Source organism: Danio rerio, chromosome 4, assembly GCF_052040795.2.
Source record: "Danio rerio strain M-AB ecotype USA chromosome 4, GRCz13ab, whole genome shotgun sequence".
Taxonomy (NCBI): domain Eukaryota; kingdom Metazoa; phylum Chordata; class Actinopteri; order Cypriniformes; family Danionidae; genus Danio; species Danio rerio.
This window is the reverse complement of record NC_141024.2, coordinates 77,522,642-77,547,536: the sequence shown is the minus strand read 5'-3', so window position 1 is coordinate 77,547,536 and position 24,895 is coordinate 77,522,642. Positions and strand designations below refer to the sequence as shown.

Below are 24,895 nucleotides of genomic sequence, written 5' to 3'. Positions count from 1 at the left end.
GCTCCCGCGATTTATTCGGAAATTTATTCCCGCGGCTGTCCCCGCGCCAGATTTCTGCGGCGCGGGAATAAATTTCCGAATAAATCGCGGGAGCAGAACTCTAGCACGGAGCTCCATAAACAAACAGCACGCGTCGCGTTTTTAACGTGAATTTGCACGAGATAAGAGAATATAGCCAGTTAACCTGATACAGTACACGCGGTTACAAGTAACAAATCACAACTAAATACATTTGCAAGCTAGAGTAAACGAGGCAACAACTTTAACCGCACGTACTTACACTTGAGAAATGGAAGAAACCCATCCTGACGTCCAGCAGTTACTCTTTACTGATCCTTCCTTTAACAAACTCAGATGAAGTATTCTTTGTAGCATGTAGCTTCCAGAAGTTTCCAACTGCTTGGTTATAATGCTGAGGTTTCATCTTTGGGTAGAGACTCAATATATCCATCTGCAGTGTGACTTCAATCGACCGGCATGTTTGTGTGCGTGTGTTTGTGGGTGTGCGTGTGTTTGTGGGTGTGTGTGTGTGTGTGTCTCGGTTTCTGCGTCAGAGGGCGGGGCCTCAGGTTTGAAATCTCCCGGGTTTGCGCGTGCACGTGAATAACTTGGTTTCGTTCGTACGTCATGGCGAAACACCTAATGAGTCGGTATCAAGGCGACTCGTTTGAAGCACTATGAGTCGACTCTTTTATAGATGAATCAACCGTTTTAAACACTGTATTCTTACAGATTTAAGCCTTAGCTGGATACTTCGCTTCACTTAGAGCTGTGTTACACACTACATGGAGGGGAATTTTCAAAAACCCATAATATGGGCTCTTTAACGTAAATGCGTCACGGTCTAGGTGCGTTCGACATGAAGCTCAGCTGCAGCCGGTGATCAACGAGATTAGCCGAGCGCAGGCGGGGGCGGAGTTGATAACGGAGCCGTCAAGACGGACAGCTGGACACTTCGGGACTCAAAAAGTTGCTGCAGTCATGATGACCGATCACATGGCGTCATCATATTTTTTTTTGTTGTTATTTTTATTTATAACAACAAAACATTTACAAATAAAACAGAATACAGTCTCTATAAACTATAGTTACTTTTTAAACAATAAGGGAGAATTATGAATAAAATATATAACAAATGCATGACAGAAATAATAGGAAATGAGTGGTTAATATAAACATAAAAACGAACAGGTCTATTAAATACAAAGCAATAAGCATAAATTCTAGGAGTTAAACATCAATCTTTAGGCTAATACTTCTTGTTTGAATATGCTAAAAAATGTACATATATGTACAATTATAGATATAAAAATTTCCAATGTAAAAAGCAAAACAAGGTGTTTTGATTAGGTCTTAATAAATTAGATTATTTTGGATAATAAATGCATTTTAATCCAAAAAGATTGTGTTGAAAAAAACAAAAGGTAAAATAAGTGAGCTATGTAGAAGTTTCCCAGAAAGAGCAGGTAGCCTTTAAACTGCTAGACAGGAAATTATATATATATTTATATTATTGTAATAATAAAACCATTTTATAATTATTAGTTATTTAACTTAATTTATTAAGAGAGCTTTAAGGTGGCAGGATTAATGATGATGATTATTTTATTTTATTTCAACGTGCGCATTCTAATTTCGTGTTTCACTGTGTGGTGTGGCGTATAATATTATTTTTCCAGAAAAAGTGAAAGTTAATGTTTTGTGATAATCACCATTATGCAACAAATGCTGTTAATTAAGGGTAACCTGTAATGAACGCAGAATATTCCTTAGGTTAACGTTTTAATACTTGTAAAGTGCTGTCCATTTTGACAGGAAGAAATCTGTTATAAGTGATTGTGCATTTACATAAATTATGTGAATACAAATGTTGAATGAGTTTGTTGTTGATACAACTTTTGAATTTTTTTTCAGTACGAAATACGAATTAAAATCCTTTTAAGCCAAGTGTTTGTTGACAGCAATTTTTCTTTATTCAATTTTCAAAAACAGACAGTCTCACCCACACAAAATTGTATGAAAAATTAAATCTAATCTAAAACAATATTTTCTTAATATTCTTAAAATTAGAAATTTTAGTGGTGTATTAGTCTTAAAAATAGCACAACTATCTTATTGAACGTGCACAAATTTGGGCTTTATAGCTCTTTCTTGTTTCTAGTAAAATCTTGCTTAAAATTAGTTAACATTTACTTGCCTAGCCAGAAGAAGATCGGTTTTCTTAAATTAAGACTTATAGTCTACTCCACAGTGTATTTTATAAGACAATTTATCTTCAATAGCAGAAAAACAAGACACATTTTCTTGAAATAAGATTTTTTTACTTTCTTAGATTTCAGTTTTTGCAGTGTATGAGGTAAACACAAAACAAAACTTTCCATCCGGAGCTCCTTCACGGTACTCCACACTTGTAAACAATCGCTCGCTTACATTCGCGCTGCTCTCGGTCCCGCCCAGACTCGTCAGCGCTACCAAGCCGACCAATCACAGAGCTTACGCTAGGCGTCGTTGCGACGTGTAGTTAAATTTTTTGACAAGTGCACATCAGTGACGGCGACGGCCACATCGAAGGGCTATGCGTCAGCGCCATAGCATACGCCGGCGTTTGACGCAGAAGTATAAATCAGCCTTAAGTCAAGAACCAAATGAAGCACCAGAGTACAGATTATGGAGGTATCTGAAGTTGAACTAACTGGAAGCAGGGAACCATACTAATAAAGTTCCTTAAGGTAAAAGCACCTGCTTTATTTTGATAGGAAGTATTTTTTATAGAGTTCTATTGTTTTATTCTTATTCTAATTTTATTTTCTTCATATACTGAATGGAAGTCATTCAAATTTCACAACAAATGATTTGCAGATTGAATATAAAATATAATGACATTTTAATGCATTATTTCTTTTGGTTATTCTTTACATCTATATATGGGCAAGTATTTAATCAATGAAAATAATTTTTAACAACTTAACTAAACAAATTACTCTGTTGGACCCTAGCAAAATCCTCAAACTAACACACACTCTTGTGAATGCATTCTCACATTCATACACTCAAAAACACACATTCATACAACAGTCTGTCTCAGTCTGACTCACACACAACATCCTCTCTCACAGATTTTTCTAGCAAACCTCCACCACAAGCTTGTCCTTTTATGCTGCTTTTATTTCAAACATTTTATAGCATGATATAGTCCAGGTTTTTATCACTAAGTATTTTTTTTTCCATTCAGCAGTTTCCTTGTAAAGATGAACCCAGGGAAGGATCGAAAGTGGAGAAGACCAGATCAAGAAAGACTACATCAAGATCTGCGGTCAGTTCAAAGGTACTTTCACTAATTACCAAGATTTCAGACTATGAATTGATGGAGAAAACTTTGAGTGTCAGATCTTCCTACATCGCCTAGCAAAAATTCTTCCCAGTGTCTTGTAGTAGAAGTGATGCAGTCAATCGAGTTTACATTATTTCGTAAATTGCTTTCTGATTTAATAAAAAATATATTAACCAAACTTGATTAATGTAACAATTTTGATGAAAAGGGCATGTTTTACTAGAGCTTTTAGCACAAAGGCACCCCCAACTTGGAATATTGCTGTGTCTGACGTCACGGGGTTGGTATGCTGGAAAAGTTTTTGAATGAGGTATTTGTATGATTTATACATAGTCTGTCTTAAAGCGTAACTAAATTGTACAGGCATTACAGGTCAAAGCAATCTGTTGTTACATTTATCAAAATAAACAATAAGGCTCTTAAAACACTGCTTTGAAAAATGTAGAAAATGTAAAAAAAATATTTCAAATATTTTATAATATTAATAATATTATAAGGAAGTATAAAACCTTCCTAAGCTTGAAAATATACTAAACTTCCTTAAAGGAAATAAACTTCCTTTGTTAGTGCAAATTCCTTTTTATGTAGTCTTGTAATTAAACAATTAAACCATTCAAACAAGTTTACACTTAAAAAAGGTCCGTAATGAAAATCCGATTTTTTTTTCCAAATGTAACTAGCTAAAATAGTACCATGTACTTTTACTCTGTATTAGTATTATTTACTAAAATCTGTTTTATTTTAGCAATATAATAGTATTTCTAGTCCTTTAATTTAATGTAATTTAATTTTCAGTTCTCTTTCCATCTACAAAAACATTAAAAAAATAATTTCACAAGCACATTTAAAATAGGTTTAATACTATGAAATATTATATTAATATTATTTTTTATTTTTTATAAATCGATAGGTAGTTCCTATGGAATGTTTTTATGTATTGCTGAGAATACATTTCAGGTGTTCAATACGTTGCTTGTCAGTCTTAAAAATAAAAATAGGTGCTTAAAAAAGTGCTTAAAAGTCCTTAATTTTAATCGAGTTGTGCCTGTATATACTCTGCAAACAGCACCTTTTAATTGTTGTCTTCTCCGATTTTCAGGATGTTTTGCATTGGACTGTTTTTTTTGGCTTTGACCCTTGCTTGCCCCTGACCTCACTCTTGGACTGCCCTGTTGGATTTTCAGTTTATTTAATTAAAAAAAAAAATTTGGTTCTGGGTAGATGCTAATAAATATTTAATTGTAATTATTTAATGTAAATCAAAGGCGGCAACACCAAGGCTCCAAAAATACAAATTTATTAAATTAAAAAGGCTGACACAGAGCGTGTAACGTTTCGAGCCGCCGGCTCTTCATCAGACAAATTCTTTTTCGTTGTAATTTTTTAAATAATATGTTTTTGTTAAATATTCGATTTCTGTGTTTGTTCTGTCTACTCGTACTTGTTTATCTTGTCTCTGTAATTATCATTTGTTAATTTAATTAATATGCATTTTATAAAAAAAAATATATATATATTTTCTGTGTTTTTTTTTTCTGTATCTATTTATCTAATTTGTATATACATTTGTGTTTGTATGTTCTTCTTATTCTGTATATCCACTTACCTAATTTTAACTTTTATATTTATTTATTTGCATTTAATTTGTGATAATTCTGTATGCATTTATTTATCTAATTCATATATTTATATGTATTGCATTGATCAATCTGTTGTTGTTTTTTTTGTATGCATCTATTAATATAATTTATATAAATTCTATATTTGTATTTATCAATTTATATGCTTCCTTTAAAGCAATTTTTTAAATAAAGCAATTTAAACTAAGCATTCCTTTTAATGTGATTTATATAGCTACCAAATGTAGATGTCAGCCACATCTAACCCAAAAGTCAGCCGCAACTGAACAAGATCTGGGCCAGATCTGTGAAATTGCATGGGCCGCATCTGGGCCAGATCTGAGAAACTGCATGGGCCGCAGCTGGGCCAGATTTCAGAATTTGCATGGGCCGCAGCTGGGCCAGATCTAAGAAAATGTATGGGCCACATCTGGCCCAGATATGGACCAAGCTTTTTCTGAGATATGGCCCAGATCTGGTTCAGTTGTGGCTGACTTTTGGATCCTTATGACAGCCACAATCAGGTTGAGTCATCGCCGTCATTCCGCGCGGTATGTGGGCCATATCTGGGCCAGATGTAATTTGCTATCAGTGACCAGCATGGTATTGCTGGTCACTATCAGCGCCAGCATCCCAGCTGCATCTCATGCTGGTGACCAGCATCCCAGCACCAGCATTCCATGCTGGTCATCAGCATAGCACCCAAATCCCAGCAAGACCAGTATATGTTGTGTTTTGGTGCTGGTGACCAGCATGGGATTGCTGGTCACTAGCATACCAGCGCCAGCATCCCAGCAGCATCTCATACTGGTGACCAGTATCCCAGCACCAGCATTTCATGCTGGTCACCAGCATAGCACCCAAATCCCAGCAAGACCAGCATATGTTGTGTTTTGGTGCTGGTGACCAGCATGGGATTGCTGGTCACTAGCATCCCAGCGCCAGCATCCCAGCAGCATCTCATACTGGTGACCAGCATCCCAGCACCAGCATTTCATGCTGGTCACCAGCATAGCACCCAAATTCCAGCAAGACCAGCATATGTTGTGTTTTGGTGCTGGTGACCAGCATGGGATGCTGGTGACCAGCATGGGATTGCTGGTCACTAGCATATTACCAGCGCCAGCATCCCAGCAGCATCTCATACTGGTGACCAGCATCCCAGCACCAGCATAGCACCCAAATCCCAGCAAGACCAGCATATGTTGTGTTTTGGTGCTGGTGACCAGCATGGGATTGCTGGTCACTAGCATACCAGCGCCAGCATCCCAGCAGCATCTCATACTGGTGACCAGCATCCCAGCACCAGCATTTCATGCTGGTCACCAGCATAGCATCCAAATCCCAGCAAGACCAGCATATGTTGTGTTTTGGTGCTGGTGACCAGCATGGGATGCTGGTGACCAGCATGGGATTGCTGGTCACTAGCATATTACCAGCGCCAGCATCCCAGCAGCATCTCATACTGGTGACCAGCATCCCAGCACCAGCATAGCACCCAAATCCCAGCAAGACCAGCATATGTTGTGTTTTGGTGCTGGTGACCAGCAAGGGATGCTGGTGACCAGCATGGGATTGCTGGTCACTAGCATACCAGCGCCAGCATCCCAGCAGCATCTCATACTGGTGACCAGCATCCCAGCACCAGCAATTCATGCTGGTCACCAGCATAGCACCCAAATCCCAGCAAGACCAGCATATGTTGTGTTTTGGTGCTGGTGACCAGCATGGGATGCTGGTGACCAGCATGGGATTGCTGGTCACTAGCATACCAGCGCCAGCATCCCAGCAGCATTTCATACTGGTGACCAGCATCCCAGCACCAGCATTTCATGCTGGTCACCAGCATACCACCCAAATCCCAGCAAGACCAGCATATGTTGTGTTTTGGTGCTGGTGACCAGCATGGGATGCTGGTGCTTGTATGCTGGCCACCAGCATAGCAGCAGCATCCTATGCTGGTCACCAGCATCACAGCACCAGCATCCCATGCTGGTCACCAGCATAATACCAGCATCACAGCACCAGCATCCCATGGTCACCACAGCATAACACCAGCATCCCATGCTGGTCACCAGCATAGCACCAGCATCTCATGCTGGTCATCACAGCATTACACCAGCATCACAGCACCAGCATCCCATGCTGGTTATCAGCATACCAGCACCAGCATCCCATGCTGGTCACCAGCATACCAGCACCAAAACACAACATATGCTGGTCTTGCTGGTGACCAGCAATGCTGGTCTATGCTGGTTTTTTCAGCAGGGAATGTAATCAAAATTCTCTAAAACGGGACTTTTCCACCAAGCTCTCAAATTTTGCCATATTTCCTTCTTTTAGATATTGGGATATAATCTTTTCCAGTACTCTTCTGCTTTGGGTGTAACAAACACTTCTTTAGATAAGCAAGAATAAAACATTTTTAGTATACCATCTTTGAAAGCATATTGATTTTCTTTAAAGTTAATCACCCTTCCTTCATCGCTGTGCATTTCCAATTTATTCTCTATCTTTGACAAGAGTTATTGAAAATCAATTTACTAACTTGAAAAAAAATTGACCGAAAGAATGGAAAGAAATTATAGAAAACAACAGAAAGACCTTCTGCAGTTGCTATCGATCTATTTACTGTCTCCTACATGACATGGAGTCCAAACTATTGTGTTGTACTGATGTCTACACCTACAACAACCAAAAACCCAACCTCACAGTAACCTGTTGTGTTTTAGCAACATCTACACCAACCACAAGCCTAAACCCCACCTCACGGTAAACTTTTGTGTACCCTAAAAGGTCTGCACCGACCACAACCCTAAACCTTGACTACTTAAAAAGCTTAGCCATGGAGCCTGGATGGCTCCAGTCGGTAGAGCATCAAACTTTTAATCTGAGGGTCCAGGGTTCAAGTCCCTGTTTGGGCATATAAGACCCTTTTTGTGGAGCCACAGCTTTTGCGGTTGAGCAATCGCTTGCCGAAAGTTTCATCTGGATGCACCAAACCACACGTGTGCTAGCCATGAGGACATGGCAGTACATGTAGTTGTGGCCGAGTGGTTAAGGCGATGGACTCGAAATCCATTGGGGTCTCCCCGCGCAGGTTCGAGTCCTGCCGACTACGTGCTGGCAGTGCGCAGTATTTTAATTTGCGACCTTCCTTGATTGTTAACAACTCCATTGTTTCTTGTGAAAATGGATGTGATGGTAGGCAAAAGCCACAAAAATAAATCGGCAGCCATGGTACCTAACTGCCCTGGAGGCCCTCCATTTTCAAAGACATTTGACAGAGAGTGAAGGTCCAGTGGTTGTCCCATATCTTGCCGTGATCGTATAGTGGATAGTACTCTGCGTTTTGGCCGCAGCAACTCCAGTTTGAATCCGGGTCACAGCAGATTTTTCAAGGTGATATTGGCGTTGGACTCTGTGTTGCCATCCATAATCTCCAGCCTCCTTTTAGTGCAGGCTGTGCTAATGGCACGTCCTGAATGTTTACGTTTCCTAAAGTGTGGAAGACTAGGAATTCGATATGAGCAACAGGACCTTTGATGCCAGCATGCTGTGTAGATAAGTACTGATCAAGTCAGGCTTCTAAGGCATGGAAGGAATCTTTTCAATTGTTAAGTCTCCATTCATTGCCACAACAACAGTAACCCCTTCTGCAGTTGCTATTGATCCATTTAATGTCTCCTACATGACATGGAGTCCTATCTATTGTGTTGTACTGATGTCTACACCTACAACAACCATTAACCCAACCTCACAGTAATCTGTTGTGTTTTAGCAACATTTACAACAACCACAAGCCTAAACCCCACGTCACGGTAAATTTTTGTGTACCGTAAAGGTCTGCGCCGACCACAACTCTAAACCTTGTCTACTTAAAACATTGCCATGGAGCCCAGATGGCTCAGTCAGTAGAGCATCAGACTTTCAATCTAAGGGTACAGGGTTCAAGTCCCCAATTGGACCCTTATAAGACTCTTTTTGTGGAGCCACAGCTTTTGCGGTTGAGCAATCGCTTGCCGAATGTTTCATCTGGATGCACAACACGTGTACTAGCCATGAGGACATGGCAGTACATGTAGTCGTAGCTGAGTTGTTTAGGCGATGGAAACCTGTTGGGGACTCCCCGCTTTAAGCAAGAAGCTTCTTCTCAACCATTTACCCCAGTATGCAGAAATTTTATAGGCTTGTTATCTCAAGTTTAATGTCAGTACTTCCATGTCATACACCTCTTTAACAATATCATACCATTCGCCTACAGATGGAGGATCTTCCTTTAGCAATTTTTTTTTGTAATGGCTTTTTGCTAGTTGTTAGTATACATTATGGTATTTCTGCAGAGTAAATTCCCAGGTACATAGTTTTAAAATAACATACCAGATTCAATCTCATTATTGCATTTATCTCTTTATTTAAATCTTTTGTATAATATTACAGTCCCTAAATATGTGGAAATGATCTGCCAATACAATTTCACATTTTCTCCAGCATTCACCATTTTTTGATCTCCCCTTTGAAAGTATTTTATTTTAGGTGAAATAAAAAACCTGATAACATTTCTCCAAATAAATCCCCTCCATTAATCGGAATTAATTGTGATCATTTGTGTTTCCCAAAGAGTCAATCATTCCTCATTTGTTAGTATTAATTTGGCTTCCCTTTCCCATTTATGTTACGTATACATTATTGAGTGTTTCTTTGTTAATGTCAGACAGGAATAAAGTCTTGATACTAGCTTTTTTATTAACCTTCTTTTTGTAAGCATCTATAAATACCTGCACTACTGTTGTTTTTATGTCTTCAGAATCTCTTATGCTTTTATTGAAGTAGTGTCTAACTTGAAGGTAACAGAAAAAGTCTTGTTTATCTAAGTTATACATATTGGAAAGTTGTTGAAAACTTTCTAATTCATTATCAGTAGTGTTGAGACAGAAGGATGTTATGGCCTACAAACTCCATTGTTTAAATCTTAGATCTAGTTTTGCTGGTTTAAATTGAGTATCATGTTCAACCCCTCTTAATATCTTAGCTTGTTTTTCACATTTAGGATTCTTTAATTCTTTGTACCAAATTTCTAAAGAGCTCTTTGTCAGGGAATTCAATTTATGCAATTCTGTATGTTAGAAGTTTCTATCTCCTAATAATTATTGGAGAGGTAAGTGGATTAGTAATTGTTCAAATTCTTTCCACTTTGCACAGTATTTGTCATAGCACCAACAAACTATGTGTCTAAGCTGTGCTGCCTTACAATAAACATCTAATGATGTTTTCCGTTCCAAATGAAGCGAGACAATAGTTTTTACCATTCATCAAATTGGCTTTTTGGTTTCTCCACTGGTAAAGCTTTAAAGAGAAAAAGTGGGCATGATAATATATTCATCTTTATTATCTCTATTCGATTATATAGATCTAAAGATAGAAGGGGCCATCTGTTCAAATCCTTTATTATAGTTTCTGTAATGGGAAAGTCATTTATTTTATAGATATCTGATAGGTCTGCAGAGATTTGAACTCCCAAGATATCTGATAGAAGGTATGTTCCATTTAAATGCATAATACTTGTGTATTTTATCATCTGGGTTATAGTTGCATTAAAGAGTTTGTGTTTTAAGTAAATTTCATCTATATCCTGAATGTAATCCAAATTTGTCAAGAGAATGCATCACCTTAGGTGAACTAAATTCTGGGTATGTAAGAAACAGAAACACATCATCAGCATATAAACAAATTTTATGTTCTACATCTTTAATTTTCACTCCCCTTATTTCTGCATAATCTCTGATTAGTTGTGCCAATGGTATAACAAATAATGCAAATAAGGAAGGACTTAATGGGCACCCTTGTCGACATCCTCTAATATAATATGTTCTGAAAATTTCCACAGTTATTTTAATTCTAGCTGTAGGAGTTTAATATAAAGATTTAAAAAATGTATAGTGTCATTCTCAAATCCAAATCGTTGCAGAACTAAATATAAAAAATCCCAACTCATCGAATCGAAAGCTTCTTCTGCGTCTAGGCTACTTAGAAGAGTGCTAATCTTGTTTTGAGCTATATAATCTATTACGTGAAGGGCTCGCCATATATTATCATATGTTTGTCTTTGTTTTATAAAACCTGTTTGATAAGTATCTATTAGGTCTGAAAGAATGTCCTATAATCCTTTAGCTAATATAGATGCATAGGGCCCTATCATACTCCCGGCGCAATGTGGCACAAGACGCAAAGCAATTGCTGTTTGCTACTTTCACCTTGGCGCAAGGGTCATTTTGAGGCATTGCGCCAAACTGTTTAAACAGCAAATGCATTTGCGCTCGTATGTGCGCCTATAGGCATTCTGGTCTAAAAAAGCAGCCGTGTTTTGGCACGTTGCTATTTTGAGAAACTGTAAATAGTCTGTTCTTTAGATCAGAACAAAGTTGGTCTATTGTTTGGCGCAAAGTGCGCCTGGCTTACACACTACACACAAGATGCAGAGCAATACGCAAATATCATTACATATGAAAAAGATATTAAGGATATATATATATATATATATATATATATATATATATATATATATATATATATAGGATATAAATATAAATGATTAAATTATTACAAAACATTAATTTCTAGCCTACATGAATTTTAAAACCACAGCCTTCATACTTTCTTCATCTCGGGAGGCTTTTTCAGGTCATTTAATTTGCTTTTGTATAATGTTATTATTATTAGCAGTATTATTTATTATATCCATATTTATATTTGTTTGATTAAAAACAAGCTTAGATTTGTCCACCTGTCAGGTTTTAGGTCGTATGGGGCACAGCAGGTGTATTTGGAAATAACTCAGTTTTTTGAACATACTTGATTATCAATGTTAATTTATTTGTTTGCTGGAAATTAGAACTGAATTTAGAAATAGTTTTAAAACAAATTTTTGCGCTTAACAAACAAAATTAATTATTTATAGGCTAATTGAAAGGTTTCCCTATCCACGAGAGCAAAAGCGAAAGTGAACTTACTTTATGACATGTAAATAGCAAATGCGCTCATGCACGACGCAACTGGCTCTTAAAGGTAATGGGAGATGAGTCGCTGATTGGTTTATTCTCAAAACACACCTATAACTTATTAAGAAAATAAAATCAACCCTTTTAGACCATGCGCCATGGCGCAAAACGGATTTTCCCGTCCTTAAATCAGCAAGTATGGATTCTGACACGCCCTCAAACATTTTATTGAGTTCCACTTTAACTTCTTTGATATTATTAAAAATATCTGGATATTTACCATATTTAGTCTCTAATTCTTCAAGTTGTATATTTAGATTATTTATGCAATTCCATTTTTTTCTTGATCCCCACATTATAAGTTTACCTCGCATAACAGCTTTAGCTGCGTCCCATCGATACTAGGTGACACCTCTGCATTATTATTATTATGTTATAAATATTCTAATAGTTCTTTTTAAACATATTCTACACACGTTAAATCATTCAAATGATTGTTTAAATCGCCAAAATGTCTTACTTGGTTTATTGTCCAGGTAAACTGTTAAATATACTCCTGCATGGTCTGAGATGTCCCTTGTTCCAGTTTTATAGTCTTTTATTTTATGTTGATCTGACCCAAACATAAAAAAAAACAAAAAAACAACTCTATAATGAGACATGTGGGCAGAAGAGAAGAAAGTATATTCCTTTTTTAAGAGGGAATATGTCTCTTCATACATCTATCGAGCCTAATTATTTCATGAAATATCTTATTTGTCTTGTTTCTTGACTAATTTGCTTATTAGAAGATGAGTCCAATTTTAGGCTGAAGTTGTACATTCCAGTCTTCCCCACAAATCAACGTACCTGATGTCTCCTTGGCTATACCACTAAATATTTTTTTGAGAAATGCTTTGTCTTTTTCCCATTAATATTCAAAGTAATTAGTCTATATTTGTTTTTGCATAATCAGATGTTTTTGCGAAGATCACTGTGATCGGAACATGAAAAACGCAAACATGAAAATCTTGAACCACATAAAAAACATAACGAAAAAGATCTCCAAACCTTGAAGCCTTAATAACTTCTTAATGTGAGGGGAAAGCCTTCCTTCTTTAAAAAGCCCTTCCTTGCTGTGCCTATTGTTATTTAAATATGGTTTAGGTTATCATATATGACGTAAAAAGGAAGATTAATACCAGTGTGTATAGGAGCTCTCTTTCTCAGCTTCTTAAGCTGCCCCGAATGAGTGAAACTCTAGGTTTGGGTATCATTTGGTTTTTCGATACCGGTGCTAAATTGATACTTTTAAAACGATACCGGTGCCAAAACGGTGCCTGAATCGACACTTTTTAGCCACAAAATGATGGTGGACGACTCTTCAAAAATATTTTATTTGACAAATGATTTTTTTCAAAATAATTTTAATAGAACAATATAATTACAGTTTAAAGTAAACATCAATTCATATTGTATTACATTAATACATTTCCTTTGATCATTTGTTGGTTAGCATGAATTTAAGATTTGCATTATGAAATTACATTAGCTTACTATTTACCTGTGGGGGGCGGGCAGGGGCCACATACTTTTAGGAGCACATTTTAACATGTATATCACAAAATACTTAAAACATTATTGGAAGTCATTTGTTTTCATCCATCACTCTGCAGTCTTCATAAACAAGATAATTAAATAACTTAAACTCAAAATAATCTTCCTTGTTCATTTATTTGACAAGTAACATTGTACTGGTGTAGGAGAACACATTTCTAACATTCAAGTACATCAAGGCACATTGCTGCACCTGTAAACTTTAACAGGCCTACAGTTGAAGTCGATTCATTTTGCCCTCCCATTCATTTAAAATAATGTTTTTGAAAACTTTTAGTGTTTCCTAAAACATAAATATTCTGGAGTCATAATAAGTCCTATTTCTTATTGTTTATTTCATGAATAAAAGCCGTTTGTAATAAAAATAAATAAATAAAAATAAGGTCAGTATTATTAGCCTCCTTAAGAAATATTTACTATATATTTTTGATTTACACAACAAATCAGTTACAAAATAATTTGACTAATTATTTTAACTTTCGTAGTGAACTGATAAGTCTAAATTACACTTTAATCTAAATAAAAGACTATAAAATACTTAAAAAGACTTTGTCTGAATACTGTCTTGCAAAATAACTAGTAAAATGTTCTGCACTGACTGTCAGCATAAAAAAGTAGCGTTAGATATTAGAAACGAGTCAGTTAAACTATTGTGTTTAAAAATGTGTTGTAAATAAATCATGTGTTCAAGACAGAAATCAAAAATGAATGAAGTCAAAACTAAACGAGTTGAATATTAAATGTTTAGTGATGCTGTGACAACACCTATATGTGCCTTTTTTCATGCAACCCTCACGTCCATGCCGCAGCACCGAAATTCATACGCTGATTTAATACCGGTGCATACCGGTTACCATGGTACCGGTGCTATAATGGCACCGGGTTTCGGTAACAAACCCTAGAACACACTGATCATGTCTACAGTTTATCTCCAGCGTGAATCCTCTCATGTGTTTTCAGGGTTTCTGAGCGAGTAAACCTCTTACTGCAATGTGAACACTTGTACGGTTTATCTCCAGTGTGAATCCTCTGGTGCCGTTTCAAATCTGCAGCTGTAATAAAAGTCTTCTCACACTCCAAGCACATATACTCTCTCACACCAGTGTGGATTTTCATGTGTTGTTTAAGGTGTGATGATGTGCTGAAACTCTTCCCACATTGAGAGCATGTGAATGGTTTCTCTCCAGTGTGGATCCTCATGTGTTTTTTGAGGTATGATGAATCGTAGAAACTCTTCCCACACTGAGTGCATGTGAATGGTTTTTCTCCGGTGTGGATCTTCATGTGTTTATAAAGCGACGATGATTTGCTAAAACTCTTCCCACACTGAGGGCATGTTAATGGTTTCTCTCCAGTGTGGATCCTCATGTGTAGATTAAGGAATGATGAGTGGTTGAAACTCTTCCCACAATGAGTGCAAGTCAATGGTTTTTCTCCAGTGTGGATCTTCATGTGTCTATAAAGCGACGATGATTTGCTAAAACTCTTCCCACACTGAGTGCATGTGAATGGTTTCTCTCCAGTGTGGATTCTCATGTGTTGATTAAGAGATGATGAGTGGCTGAAACTCTTCCCACACTGAGTGCATGTGAATGGTTTCTCTCCAGTGTGGATTCTCATGTGTTGATTAAGAGATGATGAGTGGCTGAAACTCTTCCCACACTGAGTGCATGTGAATGGTTTCTCTCCAGTGTGGATCCTCATGTGAGTCTTTAATTTGCTTTTGCTTGCCAAACTCTTTCCACACTGAGTGCAGGTAAAACAACTCTTGTCTCTCACTTTTAACACACCATCAGTCTCTAAATGAGTTTTGTCCTCAATTTTGACATGATGTTCCTCCTCTTTACTCTCCTCGTAGTCTTTAATTAGGTCTGAAATAGAAATAAGTTTACTTTTTAGTAAATCATAAAACTCAGTGAAAAGGAAGTGAAAACATTGGCTACACAAATCTTAATTTTGATGCACATTAAATGTAAAGACAAAGCAGATCATGTTTAGATTGATCTTGTCATATTTACCTCCAGTCCATTACACAGATACACATTTAAGCAGATTCTTATATGATTATTCCCAGATTAATTTTTGTCATATTGATGAGACATAAATTTGAAAGCTGTAAATGGCCAGTTTCTATCTGTATATATTCATAATCACAACAAAACAATTTGTTTTTGTAAAACTTGTAAAGCCAATAGGGAATGCTTTTTCATTCTGTGCCTGACTGGTAAACCTGTTAAAAAAACAGCTGAATCTCTGCTAATATTTGCCTCATAGACATATATGACACATGTATAATATCTGCATAAAGCTTTAAATCTGCACCTTTAAATGACAAATGTTCTAGAGGTATGTAATCTGTAACAAATGCAAAGCAGAAATCTAACACTTAACTGTTTCAGATCATCAAACAAATGTAAATATTAGTCAAAGATAACACAATTAAACACATTGTGCAGGTTTTAAATCAAGTTTTTATTCTTAAATTGAAGACAAAATACTGAACTACACTGACTTGTGTGAAAAAAGAAATTCCCATTAGAACAATTTTAATTTATCACACCTGCTTCAAGTTCTCTAGCCACACCCAGACCTGATTACTACCACACACGTTCGCAATCAAGAAATCACCAAAATAGGACCTGTCTGACAAAGTGAAGTAGACCAAAAAAAGCCTCAAAGCTAGATATCATGCCAAAATCTAAAGACCTTTAAACACAAATGAGAAAGAAAATACGTGTGTCACGAGTTAAAAAAAAAGAGTGAGCTCAAATGCAAGTCTTTATTGAGAAGCGAGTCTTGGAAAAACCAAAAGTCAAAGTAAACACCAGGTCGGGTGAGCGCTGAGGAAGTGCCGTAGGAAAAAACAACCAGACACTCACTCACTGGTGGTCTTGGAAACATACAGGGTGAGTAACAAAATAATATGCACACAAATGATCGATAACATACTGACAAACGTGAAGGGGAATGATGTGGTATAAACAGGAAAAAAAGGGAAACGAGAGCTCCTGTGACTGCATATAAAAGCAGATGACAAGAGATAATCTGTAATACAGATCAAAGCCCCTTTCACACAGTGATACCGGTAAATATGCGGAAAATTTCCGGAACGACTTTACCGGTATATTCAAAAAAGCGCTGTTCACACAGGCGAGGACGTTACGGAAATTTTCCAGAAAAGACCTTTCACAAATCCATTCCAAAATACCGGTAAATTCTGACATCATTTACCACAAATGAGCCTTAAACGGCTGCGCTTGTATTTGTAAACATTTTACTACATTACAAACTCTGTGGATGATCAATATTGTAAACAATACAGTATTGTGAACAATTCTTCGAACAACTTCGAAGAAAACATATGGAGGATCACTTTGGCATGTCGAGATGTTCATAATATGTGCGTGTGCTGGCTCTCACAGGCTGTTTCACAGGCACACGCTAAGCGTGAAGGTAAACAAACAGCGGCTTATCATAAGCATCTCATCGATGATTATTTACACAGTTGGCATTAAGAAGAACATATAAACATTATCTGACTAACTTCTAACTAAATGCGTCTGACTGTTCTGATTGGCTAAAGCAGGTGTCTCACGTCAGCACGTTCTAGACGTGCACGCGTTCTTTCCGGCAATCTTCCTTCTGCATTCACACAGCGCAGCATTCCGGCAAATTACCGGGAATGTTACAACTTCTCTTTCTGAAAAATAGCCAGAACGAATTTACCGGTATTTTCAAAAAGGACCTGTTCACACATACAACCTTTCCAGAAAATTGCCGGTAATTTTCCGGAAAGGTCTGCATGTGTGAAAGGGGCTCAAGAGAAGAGAGCCAAAGAGTAAGGTATCAAAGGAGGATGTCACATCAAAGATTCAAGTGTTACCACTCAGTGGGTTATGTCACAAGACTCGCGTCACTTTATTGTGGCTTTGAGGCTCAATGGGATTCTAATTACTGGCCAAAGTTATATAAAATTACACTTTATTACAATATATATGTTGAATATAAATAATTATAATATGCATTATATAATATTAAATTAAATTACATGGGGGCCATGGGGGGTGGTTCGTTCGAACAACCCGAAACCCCCTGGCTACGGGCATGGCACAGTGATCTGTGTCATTACAAGGGCTTTTCCCACAGCTGGTGGAGAACACGAGAGTTCGGTTTGTGTTCAGTGTAGTGCATACATTTTCATTGTTTTCACTGTAAAATCCTCACTGTGTGCGCAGATTAAAGAGACATTTATGCAGAATGCATCTTTGCACCTAAAAACGTCAAACGCAGCACCAAGAACAGATTAAAACAGTTGTTATGTGAACTTGATGTAAAAAAGCCTGCAATGCTTGCACCGCCTTTGTGCTCTACTTATTGGCTCACTGCTCTACAACTGAATGCAAATGATTGGTTAATATCAGCTGTCAATCAATCAGTCAATGCCTTCTGCTTTCAGATGATACAACTGCGAAAATGTGAAGCGCTGAAGATGAGAGAATAAAAATAACATACAGATTTACCTAAAGATAATAATAATGGCGCATCTTATTAGTGATCATGTGCTGAGTGTTAATCCACCATTTACACTTTTCCAAGAGTGGATAAAAGACTTCTAGTGGCTTCAAGTCCGCAGGTAACAGTGTTTGGCGCTGAATCTACACATTTAAGCGCGAGAGGTATTGTATAATCCTTCATTTAATCCTCACGATGCTGTCAGCCATGCAAGCAGCAGCTATATGTAACATTTAACACAGCTCATGAAAAGACTGTTATTGCTATTACGATGACATGCAAATAATAAGTTATATATCAATATAAATGTGGGGCGGGGCGATGGATCGTGATGCCGGCTCAGCATCGTGAAGTTTGTCGGCCATCAGCGATGGACAATGTCATGTAAAAAAAATAATACAATTGATCAGCTACAATCAACATCATCTTCCGAAGAGCTTCATAAGAAAATACTTATTCTGCAAGCGGAATGACTCCTTGAGGATCTCCACATAAGATCACGCCAGATTCATTATGAACATGGTGAACGAGCTGGCAGGTTATTGTGTTACTAACTGAAAAAATCCTCAGCAGCTGGTGTTATAGCAGCAGTTAGTAAGGATGATGGCAGTATTATTACTGACAAACAGGGTATTAGTGATCAATTTAAAAAACTTCTATAAAACTCTTTACAACTCTGAGGTAAACTAAATTGAATGTATTGAGAGCTTTTTTAATTATTAAGAATTACCATACCTCTGTGATTCAGATCAGTTGACAAAAGAAGGAATTTTAACGTTTGTCCTTTTCTTTCTGAATGTGTCACAGAATGTGTCCCGCGTTTGTCAGCTTCTCACAGGACCGGGTTTCCAAAGCTTGTCAATAATCAATCGCATGTTATTATTATCAGCTCAAGAAGTTTGTTATTTCAAATAGAGACGCGTGGCGAGCACAAGGAAGAAAGCGAAACCACTCGGGCTTCAGACCGGCTCGTAAAAAACTACGCGGCACAGGGTAAATCTGCTCTTCTCCATGGCTTTGTGGCTGTTTATCAAGACGACGACAGGGTTTGTTTGAGCCCGGATCGACCATGGCTGCATATGTATATAATTCCGCTGTAATCTCTCGCTGTGTATTTCAAACATGGCGGGTCCTTTGTTAAGATTCTGGCTTGTGTCTACGAATGATGTATCTCTGTAAACCAATAGCGTTCAGCTGCACGTCTAGCTCTGCCATTTAGGGCCTACTCACACTATGCCATCCGTACCATGCCCAGGCCCGTTTCCCGGATTTCCCGGATTTTCCCGGTTTGAGAAGTGTGAGTGCGGTGAATCGGGCTCAAGCACATTTCACTTGGCCGGCCCTGGCCCGGTTGGAAGAGGTGTGCCCTAGCGCGGGTCACTTGGGCTTTGGCACGGTACGCTTGTGTGTGAGTGCAAAACGCGCCAAAGCCCGAAACTGAAAGCGAGACGTGACTTTTAAGGGGCTGTTACATATGGATTTATTAATCATTCTTACTGTTCAGTGAACGCAAACTGCCGTAGTTTATTACAGACGAGAACTCCTCGAAGCACGACAGCTGCGTGGCTTCAGCAGACCTCCTCATTCCTGCAGCACGAGAGCTTTATGATTGTTTATGAGCGCCAAAAGTGGCGAATCTGTTTGGCGAAATATCTGACTGCGTGTCACAGCATCCCTAAGGACTGTTTGGCGAAATATTCGACTGCATGTCACAGCATAACTAACGACTGAAACGATATAACTAGAGAAATCTCCACTGTGCTGTTGAGTGAGAGAGCGCTTCTCACTGAACAGCGCAGCAGCGATGACGTAAGTGTGCCGAGGCCTGTTTGTGGTGTGAGTGCGGGCCGTCGGGGGAGACGGGAGGGGGACAAGCGCTTTGGCCCGGTTCGAGGCAGCTGTATCTAGTGTGAGTACGGCCTTAGTGTTTGGGACCTTTTCGAAAGGGTGCCAAAAAAGTGGTATGGTACGGTTTGGTTCGGTACGCCTTTTGACAGTGGAAATGGCCATAAAAGCGTACCAAACCGAACCACTCAGTGGAAACGGGACATAAAAGCTTGATTAGCTAGTCCAGGTGTGTCTGATTGGGGTTGGAACTAAACTTTGCAGAACACTGGCCCTCCAGGACCAAGTTTGCACATGCCTGCTCTAGAGGAACGAGACAGGGCTGCCCTCTGTCCCCTCTGCTCTTTGACGTTGTCATCAAACCTCCTGTAACCAATTTAAGGAACTCAGATGGCTTGCAAGGAATTTTCAGAGAGGGACATGAACATAAGTTTCTGCTATATGCGGATGATCTACTTTTTTCTGTCAAATCCAGATACATGCATTCCAAAAGCTCTTACAATCATTTCAGAATTTGCAAATGTTTCTTGAGACAAAGTCAATCTAGCAAAAAATCTCCTTTTCCCTTTCAATGATAGAGCACAGCAAATGTCTACCCAAACCTTTCCATTTTAAGCAAGTCCTGATAAATTTGTATATCTTGGTGTGAGTGTGACACGTAAATATAAGGATTTGTTTATTAATAATTTTAAATGACGTTAGACAAAGTCAAACGAGACATGACGCACTGGTCAACCTTTCCTTTATCTTTGGCTGGGAAGATCTATTCCATTAAACTGATAATACTACCAAGATTTCTGTTTCTATTTCAGACTGTGTCTGTTTGTATTGCCAAGATTATAGATTTCAGCAGTCCAATTTTGGTTTAGGAAGGGAGTTAACTGTGTTAAAGACCTGTTTAAAGATGGCATATTTATCTCATTTAACAGTTAAGAACAGACATTGAGAATCCCCAGTCTAATTCTTTTATGTACCCTCAGGTCCATAGTTTCATTAAAAAACACTTCTGTCCTTCACTGAACCAACCAGAAGCATGCTGGATAGATGAATTGGTAAATATGGACCCATATCAAAGGGGTATGATTTCCATGTTATATGAAGTGATCCAAAGAACTGCCTCCCCTTCCCTAAACCATATAAATCAGAAATGGGAAGACGAACTGGGACTAGAAATATCAGATACAGCCTGGCAATATGCCATAGAACTGGTACACTCATCTTCTGTATGTGACTCAGATTCATCTTGTCCCAGATGTGGTTTGGAACGAGCAGATCAGTCATATGTTCTGGGGATGCCCTAAATTACATAGATTTTGGGCCAATATTTTTAGACAATTTTCATCTAAATGTAATAAAGATATGGATCCTAATCATTTGACCTCAAATTTTGGTACAGTGACAGAAGAAATGTACCTGTCAGCTAATCACATAGAAATCATGTGAAATGTGAATTAAATTTAATTACAAAACTAACCCTAACCCTAACGAGCAAACGAGTGAAAACGAGGAGTGAAAAATCGCACGTCTCCCTCCCGGTCCTCAAATAAGTTGCACACCTTTCTCACCCCCGGATCCCTTCTCGCTCTTCAGACACGTCACACACTGTCTGCATTAGTTTTAAAAACAGATTTCTTAACGATTTAAAACGGCATCTTTGGATATCTTTTTTTGCTGAAGATACTGTTGTCCTGAAAAACTTAAAACAAAACCTTTAAAAAAAACTTACATATACCAAAGGAATGGTACAGCAGAACATTTTGTTAGTTTTAAAAAATCTACTTTTTTCTAACCGCAGTATACCTTGTAAACTGTTGTCGTCACATTCCTAAGCAGCAGAACACTGTTTTTAGGATCTAAAAATTCTTTTTTTTTTTTTTAAGTCTCAAGCAAAAAGGATTTGAATGTCGCCGCCTGCTGGTACATGAAGAATATGGTCAATACTAAAGAATTTTACACTCAAATGTTTGCATTTTATCAGCATGCTGTAATCCATTACTTAAGCAGAAAAAGTCATTTTTAGACTAGTTTGTTGGTCAGTTGTAGTCAGTGCAATGCTAAACGTTATTGTTTCACTATAATTTGTTCATTTTGTTTCACGTCGTCCCACAGCAACATCATATAGTTAAGAATACTGTACAATGTTTTAGAACAATTTATTATTTTAGTGTCAATTTCATTTATCAAGTTTAAAATTGGGGGCATCCATGTTTTTTTGACATACTTTAAACAAGAGTTTCTGCAGGTTTCACCAAGTTAAATTTAAGAATTTTTAAGATTTTTTAAGACCATTATGACTGAAATTTTAGACTCATAAAGGGCTAAAGGCTAAGGAATTTTTCAAATGGCTAAGATGAAAAGATTTTATTTTGCCCGATGAAAAAATATCATAATTTAATTATACAATAATAAATAATATTTTTAAAAATTATATTTTAGATATTTTTTTAGCAAAAGATTTAAAATTCTGTGTAGCAACAAGTAAGCTTTACTTGTATCCATACACTTTTTTTCCTAAGTAAACTTTCTTTAAAATTAATAAATAAATAAATGAACAAATGCTTTAAACGTTTTAAAACCTATAATAAACAAAATATATGCACAACAATCTGTCTAGGTCGATGTCCTCAGCAGTAATGGAGCACGTTTAAACAAATGTTATTGTAAGTAAATATTTAAACCATTATGATAAATAGAGTTAAAATGACCTTTTTGAATGAAAAGTTTTATTGAGATGGGTTGTTGGTGATTGTAGATTAAAAATTTAGATTTTGGAATTTAAGGCACCGCAGAAACCCTGTTTAAAAGCAATAGCCCCGGTAATTAGCTATTATAATGATGTAATTCTAACTCAGATACTATCTGTGAGAACTAGTAACAACTACTAGAAACAAGTTTAAACCCATAAAGAAGTTGATAAAAAAATTGTGATCAACGTGACATATGCAAATGAAAAGTAAAAGTCAACACTATCACCGTAATAGCAGATATCTTCTATGAGAATACTGTAGGTCAAATATCGTCAGCTCATTTGAACTTTAATTTATTGTTTTTGTTTATTTTATATAGCGCCAGTGCTCAAGGACGCTTTACCAACAGCAGGAGAACAAGAAAAACAATAACCTTAAAAAGGTAGAGAAAATGGGAGACTAATAATACATTAAAAGAATGACAAAAGACACAAGAGCAAGTGACAAAAGAAACTCATTCCTGTCTTTCAATGACTGCTTTTGTGCGTTTAGGAGAACTAGGCAGCACACTCAGGGCTGCAAGATGGATTTAATTTAGTAGCCTATTCTTAATATTAAAATATATCAGTATGAAAACCAACCTGTTTGTTCCTGCAGATCTTCCTGTTTGACTGTGAATGTCTCTTCAATCTTCACATCTTCACTCTCCTCTTTAATAAACGCCATCTTTATAACAGTGTGGAGATCAGTCACTTCAGCAGGGTTTTTTTTCTCTGTGTTTGGACACTTAATCCAGTTCAAAATGAACAAAACAATGAACAGAAACAAAATAATTTCTCTTCAACACTTGCTTCAATGGTTTCTTTATTTGAGAGTAATTAACAAAAAGAAATCAGGTGAAACATTTAATTAAAACACTTATTATACACTTTTCTGTTGTTTTATTCAAACAACAGCCTTCAGTTACTGAGAATAAAATAGTACTACTAAAATACTAAAATAGTTGTATAAAGGGTTAAAATGATATTTCCAACAGCAGGAACATAATATAGCATCGTATAAAAAACTTAAAACTTTAGAACTTTAACTTTAAATCAGTTTATATCTGTAAACGTTTTAAAACAAACCTTTCTCCAGTTGAATCACAGCGACGAAGCGGCGCTGCCTGATGACGTCACACGCCACGGCAAAATAAAAGTCTTTTTTTGTTTAACTTTTTTGCCACAATCTGTTGCAGTCATGACTTATTGATACATTTCTCCCATGGTTTTCACTTTACACTTTGTCTGCTCTCTCTCTCACAAACCTTAAATCTAAACATTTTCTTAACTTTTTTAATCCACTTTATAATGACTTGTATGTCTACAACACTTTCTATTAATATTTGAGTCCAAATCTCATCCTCATAATTATGACCTCTTCTATTTCTACAACTTCATAGGCCTATATAGGGTTTCTTTTTTCACATGAATTGTTGTCTCTTATTATCTGTGTTCCACGTTTCCTGCCATTCTTTAGCAATATCTGTAGTAATATTTAATTTACCTTTACTCACATAAGCATTAAAGGGGTAGTTCACATAAAAATTACAATTCTGTCATTTACTCATCCTCTACTAATTTCAAAACTGTTTCTGCTGAATGCAAATAAAGAGAATACAGGGGCAAAAAACAGCCACTGTATGGTTCAACAGTTCCTGTGGACTTGGGGGAAACCAGAGCACCTGGAGAAAAATCATGCGAACATGGGGAGAACACACAAACAAAAATGTCAACTGACCCAGCTGAGGCTCAAACCAACAACCTTCTTACTGTGAGGCGATCAGTGCTACCTACTGCACCACTGTGATGCCTCACATGTATAATTATTTGAGGTATAAAACTGGTATTGGTGAAGAACTTCGCTTACAAATAGTTGTTATTTTTAAAATGTGTGAAAAAGCACCATTCAGATGTAGTGACTGTATTAATCTGGGCAATCAAGCATGTATTGTTATAGACACTATGCTTATTTGTCTTAAGAGATGTTAGGCAGGTCCTGTTCATGTAATATGTTCATGTAATAGTCTATCAAGTTGGTATTGGCATGAAGAGCTATACCTATAACGGGTTTCTTATATGTTAAATAGTCCTATTCAGTTAATGATCAGGCAGCTATTAATAAAGATGACCGCACACAATGATGATCCATTTATTTAAATGACTATGTGACGCAGATATTTTAAATTCATTGTTGCAAACAAGTTACAGGAGTAAGTACAGTTGTTGTTTTATGTTATGTTCACCACTGTAATTACACCATAGTGAA

At 37.1% G+C, this 24,895-nt stretch overlaps 2 protein-coding genes, 1 long non-coding RNA gene and 1 other non-coding gene across 6 annotated transcripts in view; 2 read left to right on the top strand and 2 right to left on the bottom strand.

Annotated features, from left to right (window-relative positions):
* znf1086 (zinc finger protein 1086) overlaps window positions 1-24,895 on the bottom strand; it is an 893,143-nt gene that overhangs the window by 645,921 nt on the left and 222,327 nt on the right. The window contains exon 1 of one of the 2 annotated variants that reach the window (XM_088650923.1): window positions 23,716-23,755. The exons of the other annotated variant lie outside the window; for it this stretch is intronic. The gene's annotated coding sequence lies outside the window, so the exon portion shown is untranslated. Of the gene's footprint in view, window positions 1-23,715; window positions 23,756-24,895 lie in introns of those variants that run through there. 2 annotated transcript variants of the gene reach the window in all.
* Window positions 2,357-5,156, top strand: LOC148682905 (uncharacterized). 2 transcript variants are annotated; one of them, XR_015943166.1, is made up of 3 exons: window positions 2,357-2,729; window positions 3,236-3,325; window positions 4,431-5,156. It is a non-coding gene; the product is annotated as an uncharacterized LOC148682905 (long non-coding RNA). The 2 variants fall into 2 exon arrangements; XR_015943165.1 differs by having other exon boundaries at window positions 2,590-2,729; window positions 3,233-3,325.
* Window positions 7,990-8,071, top strand: trnas-cga (transfer RNA serine (anticodon CGA)). The gene has a single exon. It is a non-coding gene; the product is annotated as a tRNA-Ser (tRNA).
* LOC148682903 (uncharacterized) lies at window positions 13,643-23,755 on the bottom strand. The gene is made up of 2 exons (XM_088650950.1): window positions 23,230-23,755; window positions 13,643-15,415 (listed from the first exon to the last, which is right to left on the bottom strand). The coding sequence occupies exons 1-2, from the start codon at window positions 23,312-23,314 to the stop codon at window positions 14,463-14,465; spliced, it is 1,038 nt and encodes a 345-aa protein (XP_088507076.1). The 5' UTR covers window positions 23,315-23,755; the 3' UTR covers window positions 13,643-14,462.